This window comes from Pseudorca crassidens, chromosome 4, assembly GCF_039906515.1.
Source record: "Pseudorca crassidens isolate mPseCra1 chromosome 4, mPseCra1.hap1, whole genome shotgun sequence".
In the NCBI taxonomy this organism is placed as follows: domain Eukaryota; kingdom Metazoa; phylum Chordata; class Mammalia; order Artiodactyla; family Delphinidae; genus Pseudorca; species Pseudorca crassidens.
In genome coordinates, this window is record NC_090299.1 from 65623760 (window position 1) to 65645873 (window position 22114).

Genomic DNA, 22114 nt, shown 5'->3' on the forward strand with positions numbered 1-22114 from the left:
AGTTGCAGTAAGAGTAGAGTATAAAGCAAGATTCCAGGCAGGAATAAAGCATTCTTAAATGCTCTCCTTAAAATAGGAGTGTTTATATTGTAGAGACATAGCAGTAATTTTCAAACCTGAGATGTGGCAGGGTCTCCTGCAGGATTAATTAAAACACCGCTCTCTGGACCCCACCCGTACAGCATCTGATTGTGTAGGTCTGGGCTGGGGCCACAGTACTTACATTTCTAACAAGTTCCCAAAGGTGATGCTGATGCTGCAGATCCAGGGACCACACTCTGGAAACCACTGGCTTGAAGCATGTGTTTAAATTGTGTACCAAAAACATCACTGGTAGATGTAAAAATAACATTAATACTTGTTTGGAGTGTCTAAAGTTCCTATCTTTCAAGTAGCAAAAGGCCTCTAATAAATGTAGTCTTAAAAGACATGATTTGTCTTTAATTGGGGGTTGGCGGGGGGTATAGGGCTTTGCCCAGCTATAAAAAGTCAGCATAGGGGCTTCGCTGGTGGCGCAGTCGTTGGGAGTCCGCCTGCCGATGCAGGGGACACGGGTCTGGGAAGATCCCACATGCCGCGGAGCGGCTGGGCCCGTGAGCCATGGCCGCTGAGCCTGCACGTCCGGAGCCTGTGCTCTACAACGGGAGAGACCACAACAGTGAGAGGCCCGCGTATCGCAAAAAAAAAAAAAAAAAAAGTCAGCATACATTTAAGTGACTAGTCAGAGGCTGCACATCAAGTCCAAAGAAGCTGTAGGGTCAGGATCAGGAATCCTGGAGCCATACCTAACATTCTCTCCCCAGGACAGTGATGATGCCACCATCTCCACCAAGTGGTCTGTTTCTCGACTGCTCAGACAGGCTACTGCAGATGTGTGGGGGCCCTAGTGATGCTCCACAGATTTCCCTTGAACATACCCATGTGCATAAATAGCCTTTAAATACTCTGAAAACATTCATAAAATGACATTTAAAGAGGACAGATTTCCTTTTCTCAACTGTCTCCCAATAGTAGAAAGATATCTTGAATTGATGTTTCAGGAAAATATTTGCACATTTTAAAAACCGCTGTCTTTATTTGCATTGAGAACGATGACAGATGAGCATCGCATCTAGGTTAAGGATGCAAATGCTTGCCTTCAGCTACTGTCTGCTTGATGCCACCCCATGACAGATACACACATACACATCTTTTTACTACACACGTATATAACTGCCACCACAGACTTCCATAATAACATTTATAAAGTGTGTAAGAATAATGGAACTCATCTCTGCTGTCTTTTATACTTTTCTAGTGCTTTCCCAAAGCAACGTAAACTGTGCGCTTTGCCCTTACATCACACATCATCCCATCATTTTGAGATTCAGCATCTTAACAATATCACCTTTAAGTATGAGCTCCTAAACTCCCACCCAACACCAAACAATAGCGTAAACTGGCCCATCTATGGACTTTTGTCCACATCTTCGGGTTTTGTGTGCATTTTATTGAGGTATTTTGTACTTTGGATACTTTCACTCTCAATCCTTGTTCTGATGACAGCCAGACCTCCATTAGTACTTGGGAGTGTGGTTCTATTCAAGTCTCAGCCCTGTTTTCATGGTTTTTCTATTTGTTCTGTTCTGCCATCTGATCTAGAGTCGCCTGGCACTGCCAGCGTTCTGCTGAGAGTTCAGAACTCTTGGCGACGTTCCCAGTTTTTCTCCCAGTCAGGTAAAATGCATACTGGGGAGCTCTATTTCTTTTTTGCAAAATCCATGTTGTGGGCAACCAATTATATCTGGTACTTTTCTTCATTTCTGATTCCAGGGGCACACAGTTAGCAAAGAGCTGGTTCATTGATATCAGTACCAGTTATCAGTACTAAAATTGGGGGAAATTCGCAGAATTTTACTTTGATTTTGAAAATCCAAAGAAATAATATTCACCTGTTTCTTTATGGTCTTCTTTTTTTGTAAACAAAGATTAGAAGCATTTACCTGGAACTGGTAACGGTCCTCTTGTTAACTGTGTCACCTTCTCTACTTCCTGGATGACATCTGGCCTCTCTCTGTGTGATCCTTCTCTGTGTCAGACAGTGAGGGAACTGGTCAGTCAAGCCAGAGTGCAAGGTGCCTTAAAATGAGCACTCATAGGAATAGATTTCGCTTCCTATAATGTAGTACCTGGTGCTAATTGATGTGATCAATCATATTACCCTGGTCATAACTTCTCTTGGTGATGGGTACAAGCTGCTTCAGGGGTCTGCTTTATCATGATTTTCTAATGCTCTTGGCTAACCAAAAAAAGTTGGTTTGAAGCTGACATAGGAACCACACTCCACTGAGACGATCAAAAAAGAAAGACAATTAGAAGCTACTCACATTGTGATCTTTTTTCCTTTCTTTCTGTACAGTGGATTCTCCAAGCAGTGAAAAGTCACCTGTAACTACGCCTGTAAGTAATTCCTACTGAGGAATAAGATCATGCATTTAGTGTGATTTTAATTTATAAGGTATTTGATTCACTTAAAGGGGATTCAATCAAAAACGGTCTCCAAACTTTTGATTGTAAAAGAATATTTTTGTCGGATATAATGCTGTCAGTTGAATCATAGAGAAAGAGATGGATTATCATTTTGCACAGTTGTTATCATGCCTGGAAGCAAAATGGTGAGTCAGGAAAGTAAAATCTAAAAGAAACAACCAAAATGAATGTGACATAAGGAATTAGTAATAAAATATGCAACTTCCGTAGGCATTCAAAATCAGCTTTTTAAATGAAGGCAATACTTTAACACAGTGTATCATCGGCAGACAGGGCCCAGCCTGGACTTTCTCTGGGAGACCCATGCTGTCTGGGTCATATTCCTGCTCACAATCAGTATCTTGAATAATATATATTTTTTAACATCTTTATTGGAGTATAACTGCTTTACAATGGTGTGTTAGTTTCTGCTGTATAACAAGGTGAATCAGCTATACGTATACACATATCCCCATATCTCTTCCCTCTTGCATCTCCCTCCATCCTCCCTATCCCACCCCTCTAGGTGGACACAAAGCACCGAGCTGATCTCCCTGTGCTGTGCAGCTGCTTCCCACTAGCTATCTATTTTACATTTGGTAGTGTATATATGTCCATGCCACTCTCTCACCTCATCACAGCTTTCTCTTACCCCTCCGCGTGTCCTCAAGTCCATTCTCTACATCTGCGTCTTTATTCCTGTTCTGCCCCTAGGTTCTTCAGAACCTTTTTTTTTTTTAGATCCATATATATGTGTTAGCATACGGTATTTGTTTTTCTCTTTCTGACTCACCTCACTCTGTATGACAGACTCTAGGTCCATCCACCTCACTACAAATAACTCAATTTCGTTTCTTTTTATGGCTGAGTAATATTCCATTGTATCTATGTGCCACATCTTCTTTATCCATTCATCTGTCAGTGGACACTTAGGTTGCTTGCATGTCCTGGTTATTGTAAATAGAGCTGCAATGAACATTGTGGTACATGACTCTTTTTGAATTATGGTTTTCTCAGGATATATGCCCAGTTAGTGGGATTGCTGGGTCGTATGGTAGTTCTATTTTTAGTTTTTTGAGGAACCTCCATACAGTTCTCTGTAGTGGCTGTATCAATTTACATTCCCACCAACAGTGCAAGAGGGTTCCCTTTTCTCCACACCCTCTCCAGCATTTATTGTTTGTAGATTTTTTGATGATGGCCATTCTGACTGGTGTGAGATGTTACCTCATTGTAGTTTTGATTTGCATTTCTCAAATGATTAGTGATGTTAAGCATCCTTTCATGTGTTTGTTGGCAGTCTGTATATCTTCTTTGGAGAAATATCTTCTGCCCATTTTTGGATTGAGTTGTTTGTTTTTTTAATATTGAGCTGCATAAGCTGCTTGTATATTTTGGAGATTAATCCTTTGTCAGTTTGTTCGTTTGCAAATATTTTCTCCCATTCTGAGGGTTGTCTTTTCATCTTGTTTATGGTTTCCTTTGCTGTGCAAAAGCTTTTAAGTTTCATTAGGTCCCACTTGTTTATTTTTGGTTTTATATCCATTTCTCTAGGAGGTGGATCAAAAAGGATCTTGCTATGATTTATGTCATGGAGTGTTCTGCCTATGTTTTCCTCTAAGAGTTTTATAGTCTCTGACCTTACATTTAGGTCCTTAATCCATGTTGAGTTTATGTGTATGGCGTTAGGGAGTCTTCTAATTTCATTCTTTTACATGTAACTGTCCAGTTTTCCCAGCACCACTTATTGAAGAGGCTGTCTTTCCTCCCTTGTATATTCTTGCCTCCTTTATCAAAGATAAGGTGACCATATGTGCGTGGGTTTATCTCTGGGCTTTCTATCCTGTTCCATTGATCTATATTTCTGTTTTTGTGCCAGTACCATACTGTCTTGTTTACTGTAGCTTTGTAGTATAGTCTGAAGTCAGGGAACCTGATTCCTCCAGCTCCGTTTTTCTTTCTCAAGATTGCTTTGGCTATTCGGGGTCTTTTGTGTTTCCACACGAATTGTGCAATTTTTTGTTCTAGTTCTGTGAAAAATGCCATTGGTAGTTTGATAGGGATTGCACTGAATCTGTAGATTGCTTTGGGTAGGATAGTCATTTTCACAATGTTGATTCTTCCAATCCAAGAACATGGTATATCTCTCCATCTGTTTGTAACATCTTTAATTTCTTTCATCAGTGTCTTATAGTTTTCTGCATACAGGTCTTTTGTCTCCTTAGGTAGGTTTATTCCTAGGTATTTTATTCGTTTTGTTGCAGTGGTAAATGGGAGTGTTTCCTTAATTTCTCTTTCAGATTTTTCATCATTAGTGTATAGGAATGCAAGAGATTTCTGTGCATTAATTTTGTATCCTGCTACTTTACCAAATTCACTGATTAGCTCTAGTAGTTTTCTGGTAGCATCTTTAGGATTCTCTATGTATAGTATCATGTCATCTGCAAACAGTGACAGTTTTACTTCTTCTTTTGCAATTTGGATTCCTTTTATTTCTTTTTCTTCTCTGATTGCTGTGGCTAAAACTTCCAAAACTATGTTGAAAAATAGTGGTGAGAGTGGACAACCTTGTCTTGTTCCTGATCTTAGTGGAAATGGTTTCAGTTTTTCACCATTGAGAACAATGTTGGCTGTGGGTTTGTCATATATAGCCTTTATTATGTTGAGGTAAGTTCCCTCTATGTCTACTTTCTGGAGGGTTTTTTATCATATATGGGTGTTGAATTTTCTCAAAAGCTTTTTCTGCATCTATTGAGATGATCATGTGGTTTTTCTCCTTCAGTTTGTTAATACGGTTTATCACACTGATGGATTTGCATGTATTGAAGAAACCTTGCATCCCTGGGATAAACCCCACTTGATCATGGTGCATGATCCTTTTCATGTGCTGTTGGATTCTGTTTGCTAGTATTTTGTTGAGGATTTTTGTATCTCTGTTCATCAATGATATTGGCTTGTAGTTTTCTTTGTTTGTGGCATCTTTGTCTGGTTTTGGTATCAGGGTGATGGTGGCCTTGTAGAATGAGTTTGGGAGTGTTCCTGCCTCTGCTATATTTTGGAAGAGTTTGAGAGGATGGGTGTTAGCTCTTCTCTACATGTTTGATAGAATTCGCCTCTGAAGCCATCTGGTCCTGGGCTTTTGTTTGTTGGAAGATTTTTAATCACAGTCTCAATTTCAGTCCTTGTGATTGGTCTATTTATATTTTCTGTTTCTTCCTGGTTCAGTCTCAGAACGTTGTGCTTTTCTAAGAATTTGTCCATTTCTTCCAGGTTGTCCATTTTATTGGCATATAGTTGCTTGTAGTAATCTGTCATGATCCTTTGTATTTCTGCAGTGTCAGTTGTTACTTCTCCTTTTTCATTTCTAATTCTATTGATTGAGTCTTCTCCCTTTTTTTCTTGATGAGTCTGGCTAATGGTTTATCAATTTTGTTTATCTTCTCAAAGAACCAGCTTTTAGTTTTATTCATCTTTGCTATCATTTCCTTCATTTCTTTTTCATTTATTTGTGATCTGATCTTTATGATTTCTTTCCTTCTGCTAACTTTGAGGTTTTTTGTTCTTCTTTCTCTAATTGCTTTAGGTGTAAGGTTAGGTCGTTTATTTGAGATGTTCTTGTTTCTTGAGGTAGGATTGTATTGCTATAAACTTCCCTCTTAGAACTGCTTTTGCTGCATGCCATAGGTTTTGGGTCATTGTGTTTTCATTGTAATTTGTTTCTAGGTTTTGGTTTTTTTTGCGGTACATGGGCCTCTCACTGTTGTGGCCTCTCCCGTTGTGGAGCACAGGCTCTGGACATGCAGGCTCAGCGGTCATGCCTCACGGGCCTAGCCGCTCCGCGGCAGGTGGGATCTTCCTGGACCGGGGCACGAACCGGTGTCCCCTGCATCAGCAGGCGGACTCTCAACCACTGCGCCACCAGGGAAGCCCTCTAGGTATTTCTTTATTTCCTCTTTGATTTCTTCAGTGGTCTCTTGGTTATTGAATAGTCTATTGTTTCGCCTCCATGTGCTTGTGTTTTTTACAGATTTTTTCCTGTAATTGATATCTAGTCTCATAGCATTGTGGTCGGAAAAGATACTTGATATGATTTCAATTTTCTTAAATTTACAAAGGCTTGATTTGTGACCCAAGATATGATCTATCCTGGAAAATGTTCCATGAACACTTGAGAAGAAAGTGTAATATCCTGTTTTTGGTTGGAATGTCCTATAAATATTAATTAAGTCCCTCTTGTTTAATGTATCATTTAAAGCTTGTGTTTCCTTACTTATTTTCATTTTGGATGATCTGTCCATTGGTGAAAGTGGGGTGTTAAAGTCCCCTACCATGATTGTGTTACTGTTGCTTTCCCCTTTTATGGCTGTTAGCATTCGCCTTATGTATTGAGGTGCTCCTATGTTGGTTGCATAAATATTTACAATTGTTATATCTTCTTCTTGGATTGATCCTTTGATCATTATGTAGTGTCCTTCTTTGTCTCTTGTAATAGTCTTTATTTTAAAGTCTATTTTGTCTGATATGAGAATTGCTACTCCAGCTTTCTTTTGATTTCCATTTGCATGGAATATCTTTTTCCATCCTCTCACTTTCAGTTTGTATGTGTCTGTACGTCTGAAGTGGGTCTCTTGTAGACAGCATATGTATGGGTCTTGTTTTTGTATCCATTCAACCAATCTATGTCTTTTGGTTGGAGCATTTAATCCATTTACATTTAAGGTAGTTATCGATATGTATGTTCTTTTATCATTGTCTTAACTGTCTTGAGTTTGTTATTGTAGGTCTTTTCCTTCTCTTGTGTTTCCTGCCTAGAGAAGTTCCTTTAGCATTTCCTGTATAGGTGGTTTGGTGGTGCTGAATTCTCTTAGCTTTTGCTTGTCTGTAAAGCTTTTAATTTCTCCACTGAATCTAAATGAGATCCTTGCTGGGTAGAGTAATCTTGGTTGTAGGTTTTTCCCTTTCATCACTTTAAATATATCCTGTCACCCCCTTCTGGTTTGCAAAGTTTCTGCTGAAAGATCAGCTGTTAACTTTATGGGGATTCCATTGTATGTTATTTGTTGCTTTTCCCTTGCTGCTTGTAATATTTTTTCTTTGTATTTAATTTTTGATAGTTTGATTAACATGTGTCTTGGCGTGTTTCTCCTTGGGTTTATCCTGTTTGGGACTCTCTGTGCTTCCTGGACTTGATTGACTATTTCCTTTCCCATGTTAGGGAAGTTTTCAACTATAATATCTTCAAATATTTTCTCAGACCCTTTCTTTTTCTCTTCTTCTTCTGGGACCTCTATAATTCGAATGTTGGTGTGTTTAATGTTGTCCCAGAGGTCTCTGAGGCTGTCCTCAACTCTTTTCATTCTTTTTTCTTTATTCTGCTCTGCAGTAGTTATTTCCACTATTTTATCTTCCAGGTCACTTATCTGTTCTTCTGCCTCAGTTATTCTGCTATTGATTCCTTCTAGAGAATTTTTAATTTCATTTATTGTGTTGTTCATCATTGTTTGTTTGCTCTTTAGTTCTTCTAGGTCCTTGTTAAATGTTTCTTGTATTTTCTCCATTCTATTTCCAAGATTTTGGATCATCTTTACTATCATTACTCTGAATTCTCTTTCACATAGACTGCCTATTTCGTCTTCATTTGTTTGGTCTGGGGGGTTTTTACCTTGCTCCTTCATCTGCTGTGTGTTTCTCTGTCATCTCATTTTGCTTAACTTACTATGTTTGGGGTCTCTGTTTCGCAGGCTGCAGGTTCGTAGTTCCCGTTGTTTTTGTTGTCTGCCCCCAGTGGGTAAGCTTGGCTCAGTGGGTTGTGTAGGCTTCCTGGTGGAGGGTCCTGGTACCTGTGTTCTGGTGGATGAGGCTGGATCTTATCTTTCCGGTGGGCAGGACCAAGTCCGGTGGTGTGTTTTGGGGTGTCTGTGGCCTTATTATGATTTTAGGTAACCTCTTTGCTAATGGGTGGGTTTGTGTTCCCATCTTGCTAGTTGTTTGGCATGGGGTGTCCAGCACTGTAGCTTGCTGGTCGTTGAGTGGAGCTGGGTCTTAGCGTTGAGATGGAGATCTCTGGGAGAGCTGTCACCATTTGATATTACATGGGGCTAAGAGGTCTCTGGTGGACCAATGTCCTGAACTCAGCTCTCCCACCTCAGAGGCTCAGGCCTGACACCCGGCCAGAGCACCAAGACCTGTTTTTTAGGAATTCTGGGGTATTTGGTTCTTTGTTTTCTTTCTTTCAGGTATTTTTTTTCTTACTTAGTTGCAGTGAAATTTCCAGGAATGAAACAATAGGCAGGTGAATGGTCTCCAATTCGAAGCCAGGCATTTGTCAAGCTCTTGCTAGTTCTTGTTTCCCTGGTTTCCCTGAAAGGGAGAACCAGGAGGTGGTGCCGGGCTCTGTCCCTACTGCTTCCCCGTGAAGACCGGTGCTCACACGTCCTCTCACTGCCTCTGCTCTTGGAGGGGCAGCCTGTGAACACACGTCCCAATCTGGGACATGTAGGGCTGTGGTACAGACCATCTGTGTATTTCTCACTCTGTCCCGTCTGCCACAGATCAGCTGCTTCACCCTCTTCTGACAGCCTCAAATGCTTCCCTTCCAGTTATGAAGGGATCTTTATAGTCCTTTCTGGTGTCCAAGGTCTTCTGCTAGTTTTCAGCCGGTTTTCTGTGAGAACTGTTGCATCTATAGATGTATTCCTATGTGGAGAGAGATGAACTCCACGTCTACCTACTCCTCTGCCATCTTGAATATCAGTACCTTGAATAATATTAATTGTACATTTAGTTTTCAATTCTTTATTTGGATGAAATAAAAAGAGCACTTGCTAATTAAAATGCCAAGACACATGACACTGTAGAAATTCCTTGCTGCTGAATTATACCTGGACATTCTCCATAGGCCTGACTCTTCTATGAACTGAGTGTTTCCAATGCTGGGCTTGGAATACTCAGCCTCTGAAATTTGCATTGGTTTGGAGCCTTCCTCTATGGCACAATCAACTGTAGCATTTCCTGAGGCCCCCAGGTGTAGCTGCATAATCACTGCTGCACCTTTGATTACAGATTTACTAACCATATGACCCTGAAGGTGCTGTATAACTTCTCTGAACCTTGTCTTCCTTGGTAGTACAATGAGATAATAATACTTTCAGAGTGTTGTGGGCTTTATTTGAAATAATTACACAGAAGCCTGTAGCACAGTGCCCAATACATGAACGAATCCTCCCAGTAGCTAATCCAAGAGGCCCACCATAGCCAACACCAATTCTTGTCTATAGGTAAATTGTCTTGCTTTGGGAATTCCTAAGTACCTGTGCAGAATGGAGAAGGGACCCATCACCCATCACAAAACCCCCTCAATATCTCCAGCCACGTTCCAGAACTACCAACCATTTGTGGAGGCTCAGTCTTAAGCCAGTACTGGGAATCCTGAGTTTGTTGGGAAGCTGAGTACATCCACAGAGGATGGGACCCCCAGAAGGACCCCAAGGCTGGCATTCATGACACAGATCTGAAGAGTAGTATAACATAACCCATTGAGTTCCATTTTAAATGACACGGGAACAACCATGTCAAATTGTTCTAGTCCCCCCGGCAGGGATGGAGAGGAAGGGTGTCCTACAGAGATACATTCTTATTTCTGTGTATGGAAAATAGAATAAGAAAGAGAGAAATTACTGACCTATATAGGTGAATTCTCGAAAGTACCCACCTAAATTTGATGTTCTTTTGATGATAAATAGCTCTTCATAGAATGGAAAATTAAAAGAAATTGGAAAATAAGGTTGAGGGGAAGTAAGCATTCGATTAGTCTGAACTCAATAGACTCGGGGCAGTTTTGCTCAGACGTGAAGTGGCCCAAAGCTATAGGGTCTACAAAGGGGAGAGAAGAGGATGCATTACCCAGCATGAAGTTATCCCATTTATTTGTTCAACGAACATTTCCTGAAGACCTAAAAATTCAAGGTCTTGAGATACTTAAGCAGGATAAAGGGCCCTCTTTGCTCTCAAGGAACCCCTAGGCCAGAGAAAGATCCAGATCTGTAAACAGATAAATTATAGAACAAAGTGTGCCAAACGCTCTGCATTCTTTCTCTGGAACCTTTTCTATCTCTGTTATGGTAATTATCCCACTGTCTCCTGGGGATCGTTTATATATGGGTCACTCCCTCACAAGCCCACCCCCCCATCCCCACTCTCAGCTGTAAGCTCCATGAGGCTGGGGCTCTTGGCCTCCTGCTACGCCACCTGGTCATAAGTAAGTGCTCAGCAAATTGTCACCGAAAAAGGAGCATGACCACTTCTCTTGCCCTCCTCTTTATCACAATGGTCTCTTCCTCTTTATCTTCCTCTGAAAATGTTCATTGTTTTTCTTTCTTGCTTTCTAACAAATATTCCATATTTTCTTCTGTGCTCAATCCCCATATCCCACACTTCTCCCGCCTGTTTCTGCTTACTCCTGACTTATTCTTGCCATCACAACCTAGGGAAATCTGAAAATTAACTACATAATTTCTAATTGTTGCTCTTATCTTCCTGCTGTTGGACTTTCCCCATTGGGCTCCCTATAGCTTTATTCACATTACCACACCCTTTTCATCAAAAGTCAAGGAAGGGCCATGCCCCTGAGAGAGGGTCTGAACATTTAAACCGCTTCCAGGTCTTAGGAAAATGCCAAGTGGAGCCAACCTCCAACTCCATTAATTCCAGGAGAATTTTCCACCTGGGATCCATATTTAGATGACATTTTATGGTCATCCAAGGAAATTTGGGAAACTCTGGATTTTATACAATAAGATAGTTTTTCTCCTGCATAACTTGTCAGAGGCTTTCATAGGCAGATATGCAGTATGAATCCCAAGAGTGGCATATAGGAAATACATTTCCCTCCCTGATTTGGCCACCTTTCTCTGACTTTTTGTGACCATCCCTACCATTTGCAGGAACCACAGCAAGAGTATCCACCGAGGCCCACATTTCACACGTCTAAATACATTAAAGCTATAGATATTTATAATGTTAAAAATTGAGCAACAGCCATGGCCTAGCTCGTGTTCTCAGCCTGGAGACTTCCCTGGATGGGCCAGCCATTGTGCACCTGAGTGGTAGCCTGGATTACTGGGGGCAGGGCAGGGGAGGTGGGCTGGCCCAGCTATCTTGGGCAGTAGCTAGACCCATCTAAACCTTGGACAGGACTGACTCTGTCCAGCTTCGCAGGCAGCCAGAGTAGGTAGAGTCTGCCTGCCCCGCACCCTGCCCCAGACTCTCCCCCTCCTCCCTAGTTCCTTCACCCTCACCCTGCTCTTTCCCTCAGCATTCCCAGACAGTTCTAAGTGCCTCCCCAAACTATCCCATCAGAACAGAGAGAAGGGAAGAAGCACAGTTATCGGGGAGCCTGGATTGCCTCAGTACCTACTCTGGGTGACAAGGGAGGCCAACTTTAAACACATCAGCCTCCCCACTTTTGCTGGTTTCCCAGGGACCAGCTGTGATTTCTCTTCCCCCCTCAGACCCTCTCAATCTCATTCATATTCCGTGGCCTGGGTGCCCACTTTGGTTCATGCATCCTCCTCCCATTATTCCCGTTTACTTACTTGGTTCTCAAAATCACAAAAACCTTTTTGAAAAGACCAAACAAACCAAAGTCTGTGGGTTTGAATGTTTGTTTTGTGGGCCCTGATCAGGGACTCCCCTTGCCTGGATCTCTGGTGATGCTGGTGAACACTGGTGAGTTAAATGATCCCACTTTAGAGAAAACTGGGGTGGAAAAGCAATAATAGCAGTATAAAAGATTAGTTCTGTAGCACAGCAAACACCACTTCTCACAAAATGCAGTTCTGCTGAAGTAAGCATTCCTATTTGCTTGGACCCGGGATCAGTATGCAGCATGAGTGTCTTATGCTTAGGAGCGTGAATACATTTAAGAAATCACTTCTAAGAGAAACAAAGCAAAAGCCTTCCCATGCCAGTGGCTAATTACTTCTCCTTTTCATTAGCTCCGAAAAGGTTCACAGAATCATACCAGCATATTGGAAGTAAACCAAAGAGGGACTAGGATTAAAAAGTGGTTTCTGGGCTTCCCTGGTGGCGCGGTGATTGGGAGTCCGCCTGCCGATGCAGGGGACGCGGGTTTGTACCCCGGTCCGGGAGGATCCCACATGCCGCGGAGCGGCTGGGCCCGTGAGCCATGGCCGCTGAGCCTGCGCGTCCGGAGCCTGCGCTCCGCAACGGGAGAGGCCACAACAGTGAGAGGCCCACGTACCGCGAAAAAAAAAAAAAAAAAGTGGTTTCTGCCAACAAAGAGCACCTTTAGATACGGGAAGGTTTCTGCTTCTGTGTGTCCATCACGGTGTCAAACCGTGAGCTAATCGTGCCCTTGTCCTGGCCTGGCCTTGAGGACATGACTCAGTTCTGATCATGGTTTTATATTCTAAACAGTTGAAGTTGTGGGCTTGGGACCCGGAAGAGGAACGCAGGCGACAGGAAAAATGGCAACAGGAGCAGGAACGTTTGCTCCAGGTAGGACTGGGTGTGCTGCTTTTTATTTTTTTTCTTCTTTTTGGTGATGCTCTCTTAATTTCTGCTGTATTAAATAGATGTTCAGCCCAGGAAATACATGGAATCAGCTTCTTCTCAGAAGTCGTTGAGTCTAAGTCTGTTCATTTTGTGTCCATGAGACAGAATGCTCTGAGTCTAATACCTCCCACCAGAGGTTACCCTGATGAACATAAGGAGAAAGCATTTCACGTAGAAAAAAATCCAAGTATTGATTAAGGGCCAGCCCACCCACTCATCACCTTGTTCGCTGCCAATCAAATTCCAGTCCAACTAGCAGCGGGAAGGAATTATCAGAAGGTTATTGATAGCATACATGTGAAATAAAAGTTGACCTGGGTCTTCTTCCTTAAGTAGAAATGTTTGCTCCATCTTTGAGCAAAAGCTTCTAATTTTCAATTCTAGAAAAATTCTGGGAGTTAACTTATCATGCTCCTACTTGTTTCATCCCAGTTTGTGGAGCAACAGAGCTTCAAAAAGTAATCTAGTAACCTTAGAAACTAACCTATGCTGAGCATTTGGGGTGTGCCAGAACTGGCGTATTTGTAGGTGCTTGACATATTTTACTTAACTTCATTCTCATAAAACTCATCAAAGTATGTCTTATTGATCTCAGTTTGCAATTGAAGAAATTAAGGCTCAAAATAAGTTATATAGGGTTTCCCTGGTGGCGCAGTGGTTGAGAGTCCGCCTGCCGACGCAGGGGACACGGGTTCGTGCCCCGGTCCAGGAAGATCCCACATGCCACGGAGCGGCTGGGCCCGTGAGCCATGGCCGCTGAGCCTGCGCGTCCGGAGCCTGTGCTCCGCAACAGGAGAGGCCACAACAGTGAGAGGCCCAGGCACCGCAAAAAAAAAAAAAAAAAAAAAAAAGTTATATAATTGCCCGCGGTCATACCTCTAACAAATGTTGAGCTTCGTTTCAAATCCAAGCTTGGGTGACTCTAAAACTCATGTTCTTTCCCCTATACTCCCAATGGTATTGATTTTACCAAAAGTCATAAAGAAAAAGAATGTTAAATCTCATTTATTTTTGTGACTTTCTGCTGATGCGTAGAAAGCAATGCTTAATGCAAGTTTATTTTACTTTTTTTCCTTATCTTTTTGTTCTAGTCCTTTGGCTTAATTCCCAGGGGTGGGGAGCAAAGGTCAGCTAGATAGTTAATTAATTGTACTGTGGCTGTAGGTCTGCCCATTAAGTTTGACACTTTTCAAAGTTACATAGGAATAAACCTTCAATACCAAAATCTAGTTCTTAGTAAGAACTAGGTTCAGCAAAGTCCCAGAGCTGTTGGCACATTTAGGTCCATTGGGAGACCCCAGACCAGCCCTGGTCATCTGCTATTCTGTTGGAAGTCAGATGCCCATTTCACCAGGAGTCAGAAATTCCACAGAGTAAAGAAGATGGCCTGTGTTTCCCATGGTCTTGCTGTGTCTGTTATTCTTTGATAGGTGGCCGTGGTTTTAGGTGTGGGTTGTGGGCTTAGGGGCAAGGTGTTTATGGGGAAGGAAGGGTGTCGTGTGTGTGTGTGTGTGTGTGTGGACAGATATACCACATCTTTGGCCCCTGTATCATCAGTTCATCCTCTTGGTGAGGGAAACATGTGATATAAACTCCTAGAACCAATAAATGTAAGAAGCTTTGTTTGTTTTTCATCTTCTGTAAAGTTTTAAGGTCTGTTTCCTCTATTCTGAAGACCCTTGGAGTCCCTGTCTAAAACTTTACAATATTAGGTTTTATAACAAAATTTTTAGCCGAAGTTTAAAAGCCTACCATGGATTGACCACCAGTGGTTTGGCCAGAGCATTAATAGGAACATTAGGTTCCAGACAATCCCATAAAGCCCTTTTGCTCCTAAGATAATAACATAACAAGTAATACCTGGAGGAATTCTCAGTGTCTTCCCCAAGAAGATGGAAGCACAGACTCATGTTAGCCTCAGAGAGAGGACTGGCAGTAATCAGCCTAAGATATTAGACTGTGCGTAGTATACTCCAGCAATTCCTTTGTCTCTGTCACGTCAGGGATGCCATTCTCAAGGCATCCAGGGGTGTCAGTTCTCATCTTAAGCATTCGTTTTAATTTCCATGTATTCATTTCTTCTAGTCAGCTGTCAGGGACTCCAGTCACATTTTTAAAGCTCTCCTTATCCTTACATCCTTTTCCTATTCAGAGTATTTTTATTTTGTTCTCTGGAAGTGGTGACTAGTGTCCTATTTTTTTCTGAAAACAATAATAGCAATTCTGATATCAAAGCCTTCTAATGGGCTGTTTAAAAGCTACTCTTAATTCAGGAGGACTTAAAGTTAGGAGGATTCCATTTTAGTAGAATGGCCACAAGCAAAGAGTAATTCAGCCACTCAGCTAATTATCGTCCTGCCCACTTTGGACCTTTCTCCATCATCTATCTTGTAAACCTGCGAGGTTTTTTTTTTTTTTTAATCTTTTATTAAACTCTCCCAGCAGCAACGTATCTCTATTAGTGGAATGGCAAAACTCATCTCTGAAGGGCCCAGTAAAAGCAAACTATTGGTTTAACCTACCTCTGAGGACAAAACCCAAGTTAAGAAAGAGTTTAGAATCTTCCCATCTTTTCTCTTTCCATAAGCAAATGCCTACTCATATATCTGAAGAACAATTCTATGAAACACCCACAGCAGAAAAGATTGTTCTCTGTTGGATTTTTATGTCCGTAACATGTCTGAGTACCACAGAATGGTATTCCCCTTTTGGTGCATGAATGGGTTAGCTTCAGAACCTTACAGCAAGAAGAGAGTCTTGCAACACATTGTACATGATGGTTTAGCGGGGGGGGGGGGGGGAAGTGCCAATGATGTATGCACTGCTCCGTTCAGAACAATCTATGGAAATTCCATAACAGGAGAGATACCGGAAGGAACAGGACAAGCTGAAGGAAGAGTGGGAAAAGGCCCAAAAGGAGGTGGAAGAGGAAGAGCGCAGATACTATGAGGAGGTAGGAAATTCCCCGGAAGGAATTTGACCCTGAAGCCCTGATTCCTCAAAGTCTATCAGCACTTTCTCTGTCTGTGCTGTGTGTACCCATGGGGCATGTCTGATTCTCTTTACTCACAACAGAGCCCTATCAACCTTTCAAAAGAGTCCTATCCTATAGGCTGTAAAAGCTACTACTCTTCCCAGTTTAGCTTGTGGTAAGGGTGTGTTGAGTCATGGTCAAGGGGGAGAATAGAATTGTATCTCTTCTTTAGTCACAAAGGTCAGATTCTTGATTTGTCTTAGATGACATGAAAGTATCAATTTGTTTATCTGTGTGTTTGTTTGAGGCAAGCATGTTTGGTAGTAGTGAATTAATATTAATTTTTATGAGGATAATTTTGATATCAAGGCTAAGTGAATCCTTACTGCTGCATTCACTGTATGGTACTAAAGAGATTTAGAAGGGAGGAGAATTTGGTTTTGTTTGTTTCATTTTTAGATGAACAAACCAGACCACGTTTGAGAATTTGAAACTACACTTTATATATATTATCCAAAATCTGTTTATGATTAATATTGTTGTGAATTTGTCCTTCAACAATAATTTTTGTGCATAATACTTTCCCTAATAGCATTTCTAATTAGGCCTCTTGAATCACACTAATTAACTCGCAAAGACTCTGTTTTTCTAAATTAAATGCTCATTTCTAAATCATTGCCCATAGAGCATGTTATCTGATTTACATGCTTTTTAAAAGTAAGACCTTTTTTATGCCCTGCTTGTTTACACATAATTCTGATGTTTGTCCCTAAATTTCTTTAATGACACTTTTCTCTTGACATATGATTTATCCTTTCTCCCCCTTTCATTAATTCCTGTCCTTCCCCTAGGAGCGCAAAATAATTGAGGACACTGTAGTTCCATTTACTATTTCTTCAAGTTCTGCAGACCAGCTGTCTACATCCTCCTCTGTGACTGAAGGCAGTGGGACAATGGTAAGACCATAGATTAAAAGGAATTCATGAAATAAGAAAACTAAAATAGAAGTACTAAACCACAAGGCCAAGTTTTCCACCAGTTTAAATCCAGGACTAGCTGTTTCTCTAGAATCATGTCAGCTACTACGTGGCCACTGTACCCCATCATACTGTCATTGCCGTGGTGAAACCCTAGAGTCAATCCCTGAGAGCAGTAAACATATTACTGAGGCCAGCCCTGCCCCCACAGGCTGGGAACCAAAGTCTCTGCACTGGTTGGCAAGACCCTGGTTAGTGATGCCACATGCTGGAATGTCTTTCTAACTGCCCATCATTCATTCATTTAGCAGACGTATGTTTCTCTCTGCCAGACCATACATCTCTTTGCACTGGATGTTAGCAGTAGGATGCCAACAATACACTCTCACCGGCCTCCATGAAAGTTTCTTCTGAATCACTCTTAAAATTCCCCATGAATATATATATGTGTGTCTTCAAGGTCTGGAGAGAGTCCAGAAAGACTGGTCAACCTCCATATCCCCCAAATAAGGTCATGGAGGTAGTGGACATTGGTCATACCAACACCTGGATAGTCTATAATCTGCATTTTAGTTTTTGATGGTATAATAACAGAATAAATTCATTTTGCAATAAACATAATATCACTTGGGTATATGTCATATTAGTCATTTCTGTAGTCAATTAATATATGCTGCAATACACTAAAATTTTTAAATTATCCAATTTTAACTTAATACAAATGAAGATTGTACAAAAGTAATTCACCAAATTTGATATTGCATGGTCACTCAGGAAGCTCAGAATATTGCTTATCTTTGCTGTTATATACAAAGATTATCACAAAAGCCAAGTCTTTCATGTCTCTTTCATATATTGCAATGATAATTATGAAAGATTTTCTAGACTCTAAAATAAGTTATTTATGTATCATCATCAAAGGAATTCTACACTGTCCAACAATTTTTCAATATTTACCAGCCATTTTCAAATATCAAAATTTGAAGTGTATTGTTTTTTATTTCTATTTTATTTTTTTAACATCTTTATTGGCGTATAATTGCTTTACAGTGGTGTGTTAGTTTCTGCTTGTTTTTTACTTAAATTTTTAAAATTTAAATTAAAGATTAAAAATTTTTTATACAATTTTTAAATGTTACACTACATAATCTGCATTTTGAAATAACCCACGGGCACTCAAATGCCACTTGTCCTGAAATAAGCAATCCTATGACTTTGTTTTATTCTGAAAGATGGGTTTTCTAGCCAGTTCCCTTTTATGATAACTTTTGAGAGAGATCCAGGTTACATGTTCATTTCAAATCATTGGAAATCAGTTACTATTCAGTTAATTTTTTTTTTTTTTTGCGGTACGCGAGCCTCTCACTGTTGTGGCCTCTCCCATTGTGGAGCACAGGCTCTGGACGCACAGACTCAGCGGCCGTGGCTCACGGGCCCAGCCGCTCCATGGCACGTGGGATCTTCCCGAACCAGGGCACGAACCCGTGTCCCCTGCATTGGCAGGCAGACTCTCAACCACTGCGCCACCAGGGAAGCCCTATTCAGTTAATTTGAACGACTGTTCTTTAAATTGTAGTCAGTGTGATTGAGAAAGTGCTTCAGATATTCCATGGCCAAACATGAGTATTGTCCAGTGTGTTTAAAAATTATATTCAAGATTATCCTTGTTTTCCCCATTAGAATAAGATGGACTTGGAAAACTGTCGAGAGGAAGAACAAAAGACAAGACAGAAGAAACCATTCCAGGGGGATAACAGTGGCTCATTGCTTAAGACTAAGGAAGGTGATCCACTGGAGGAAAAGGGCAGGTATGAGCCGTTCCAGGCTGTCCATCCATATGCGCAAAGCTGGGCTGTGCCCCTTCACTCCCAGGAAGGGCACCCATCACTAATGCGAATCATATTCAGCTTTGAAATTATCATTCCAGTAATACATTATGCATATATTATTGCTTGAAGACATTCTAATGGCTCTCAAGTCAGTGTCCTTATACTATTGAATATAAATAGGTGAAACCTTTTTTTAAATGAGGGGAGACAGTATAGATCACCAAAGGAGCATGTTGTCAATTCAAAGTCCCAAACCTAAATACCACTCACCTGAAATGGTTAATGTATCTGGAGGGATAGAGTTTAAAATGGGGCTGTGGTGTGGTTATAGAGAACAGACTGGTAGTTGCCAAGGGGAAGGCGGTTGGGGGAGGGATGGAGTGGGTAGCTGGGGTTAGCAGATGTAAGCTATTATATAGAGAATGGATAAACAAGGTCCTACTGTATAGCACAGAGAACCTATGATAAACCATAACGGAAAAGAATATTTTAAAAAAGAATGTATATGTGTGTGTGTGTGTGTATATATATACATATACATATGTATATATATATAAAACTGAAACACTTTGCTGTAAAACAGAAATTAACACAGCATTGTGAATCAACTATACTTAAATTTAAAAATATATTAAAACTAAAAACAAAGAAAGAAAAAAATATTGTATCAATACTGATTCATTAACTGTAACCAAAGTACCATACTCACAGAAAACAACAGGGGAAACTGTGTACAGGGTAGATGGGAAGTCTCTGTACTATCTTTGCAATTTTTTTAAATAACTCTAAGACTGGTCCACAGAAATAAAGTTTATTTAAAAGAAGAAAAAAAAAAAATGAGGCCGTGGTGTCCTACTCACTGTGGACCTGAACTTTGCCATTAGTGTCCTCTGACCTGTGAGAAGCCATGTTTACTCTGGGTGATAATATAAAGGATAGCCAACAAACCCGTTGGTCATGGGTAATCCCCCTACCCCATGGGTTCCAGTATGTTCCATGGGAGATCAGAACAGGATACCCAGAAACTCCTGGAGCATTCAGAGCTAGCTCAGACTGGAGCAGAATCTGGTTGTAGGTACGGACTGTAGTGAGTTTATTGATGCGACCCCATGCCTGAGACCTAAAAGGGACCTGCAGAAACCCAAGAGGCTAGCAGTGCTCTGCCACCAGCAAGTTCTTTATGACACAAATGTTGGCCTTTGGGGCTCCGATATATCAGATAGATGTTGGAAAGTGTGCATGCATGTGTGTGTGTGCATACACACTTGGGTACACACACAGCCTCCTCAGAGGGACCCAAAGACACAAAAGGCTATCTAAGTATCATTTTCAAAGACTGGCCAATTTGAAAGGTTGGCTGGGAGCTGAGCTCTTCTGGTGAGATTTGCACTGAGAATTCTCCTATGCTCATCAGCTAGGAGACTCGGTGAATTGTAAGATATTAGAGCTTGGGACCCATGTCCAGAGCCTGCAGAGCCCTTGGAACAGCACATCTGTTTCCAGTTAACACTATTTAAAGAGACTTTCCAGTTTTTGAAATGAAAGCCACTAGTCAGGAATATTTGAAGGATGCTAATAAGCATTTTCCATGAATTACTGCTCGTTCTCCAGACAGTCCCTGTTGTCACCAGAAACCTTTAAAAAATCTCCTCCGTCTCTCCTTTCTTTGCACATAGAAGCTACTAAAGGACCAGTGAATTACCATAGGCTGCCGAAGCCCCATGTGGCCCAAATATTTTCCACAATAAGTCCTCTCTTGAGAAAATCTGGGAGATTGCATTTAGTTCTGGCACCCCCTGAAATGCTTAGAATGAAGAATTTTGTGGACAAGGAGGTAGAGAGGACATCAGAAATGATGGTTTGTTAAACTGCTGGGTAATGAACATGCGTAGCATTGAACAGTATTCTAAATCCATTTTAAATCTAGTTTAACATAAAAAGAATAAATATTTATTTAGCCCCATTTCTTTTTTCGTATCGTAATCGGTCCTGAGGGCTAAGATCAATAATTTTCGTTCAGTTGCTTTTATTCCTGTTCTGAAATATATTTGTTATTTTAACAGCCTAACTCAAGGAGTCTTGACTCATTCTGAGAACCCTGCATTGAAAGGAATATATCAGGACCTCCAGCTGGATACAGAAGCTGGGGCCTCACCCTGTGGGATGAACCCACAGCTAGCTCAGGGTAAGAATGGAGAAAACCAACCCCCGTGTTTCAATTATTGTAAGACCCCTTCCCCACCCCATCGTCCAGACAGATATGACCTCTGCTGGCTGCAAGCTTCTCTTCCAGCTTATGCTAAACAGCACAGTCCGGAGGCCCCATGAAATCACTGTGAGACCTCAGCAGGCATTAGCACTTTAGAGAAATGTGATTACTAAGCACTAAGGCGGCAGCTTTACTGAGCACTAAGTGTATGTTCTTTACTTGGCCTCAGATCCATCCCGGAATCAGCAGGTATCAAACCCACCAATGCACATTTTAGAAGATGTGAAGCCAAAAACCCTCCCATTGGACAAAAGCATTAATCATCAGATTGAGTCTCCGAGTGAAAGGCGGAAGTGAGTAACCCAATAAGATGGGTGTGGAATTTCTTTTTTATTTTAGTTGACTAAGAATGGGGAAAAGTGAAAAAGTGTGAGATGGTTAGATGTTAGCAGCATTTTTGTGCTTTCTCTCCATTGACTGTCATTGACAAGGTAACAAATATTTATGGCAGTTTGGAACAATCTTGCTGGCAAGTAAATATTTAGTCTGAATTTGGCAACTTAAAAGAGACAAAGTATGTTTTTAACCCACAAATCTAAATATTGGAAAGAATGTGCAGGTCTGTTGTATTAGCAGTTTATTTAAGTGAGTTAAATTGTCTCAGAGCCTATGGACAAATGTTCCTTCAAGGAAAAAATGTTTCCTCTCGTCATCATTCTCTCCCCTTAACTAACTACCCCAGGCTCTGTTCTAATTTTGTAACAATTGTGTTTTTTATAGTAATAATCGCATCATTTTTGAAACATGTCAATATAATAGGCACTGTGTTGAAGGGTTTACATATATCTTTCTCCTCTTTTCATATATTAACTCACTGAACTCTCCCAATAACATTATTGGGTTATTGTTCCCATTTTACAGATGAGGAAATTGAGGCTCAGAGATATTAAATAACTTATCCAAAGTACTTGTCTGGATGAGTGGTAGAGGGATTCAGAGTAAACCCACAGTTCCATGATAAGATCATATTTGAGCCAGAGGT

The 22114-nt window shown here is 41.0% G+C and overlaps 1 protein-coding gene across 11 annotated transcripts in view; it reads left to right on the forward strand.

The window, feature by feature from the left end:
• Nucleotides 1-22114, forward strand: part of LIMCH1 (LIM and calponin homology domains 1) — a 340013-nt gene that overhangs the window by 303895 nt on the left and 14004 nt on the right. For all 11 annotated transcript variants that reach the window (XM_067735824.1, XM_067735831.1, XM_067735825.1 and 8 more), the window contains 7 exons: nt 2399-2439; nt 12946-13026; nt 15944-16036; nt 16909-17013; nt 18715-18842; nt 20927-21048; nt 21302-21425. In XM_067735824.1, coding sequence (XP_067591925.1) covers nt 2399-2439; nt 12946-13026; nt 15944-16036; nt 16909-17013; nt 18715-18842; nt 20927-21048; nt 21302-21425 — 694 coding nt within the window. The remainder of the gene's footprint in view (nt 1-2398; nt 2440-12945; nt 13027-15943; nt 16037-16908; nt 17014-18714; nt 18843-20926; nt 21049-21301; nt 21426-22114) is intronic.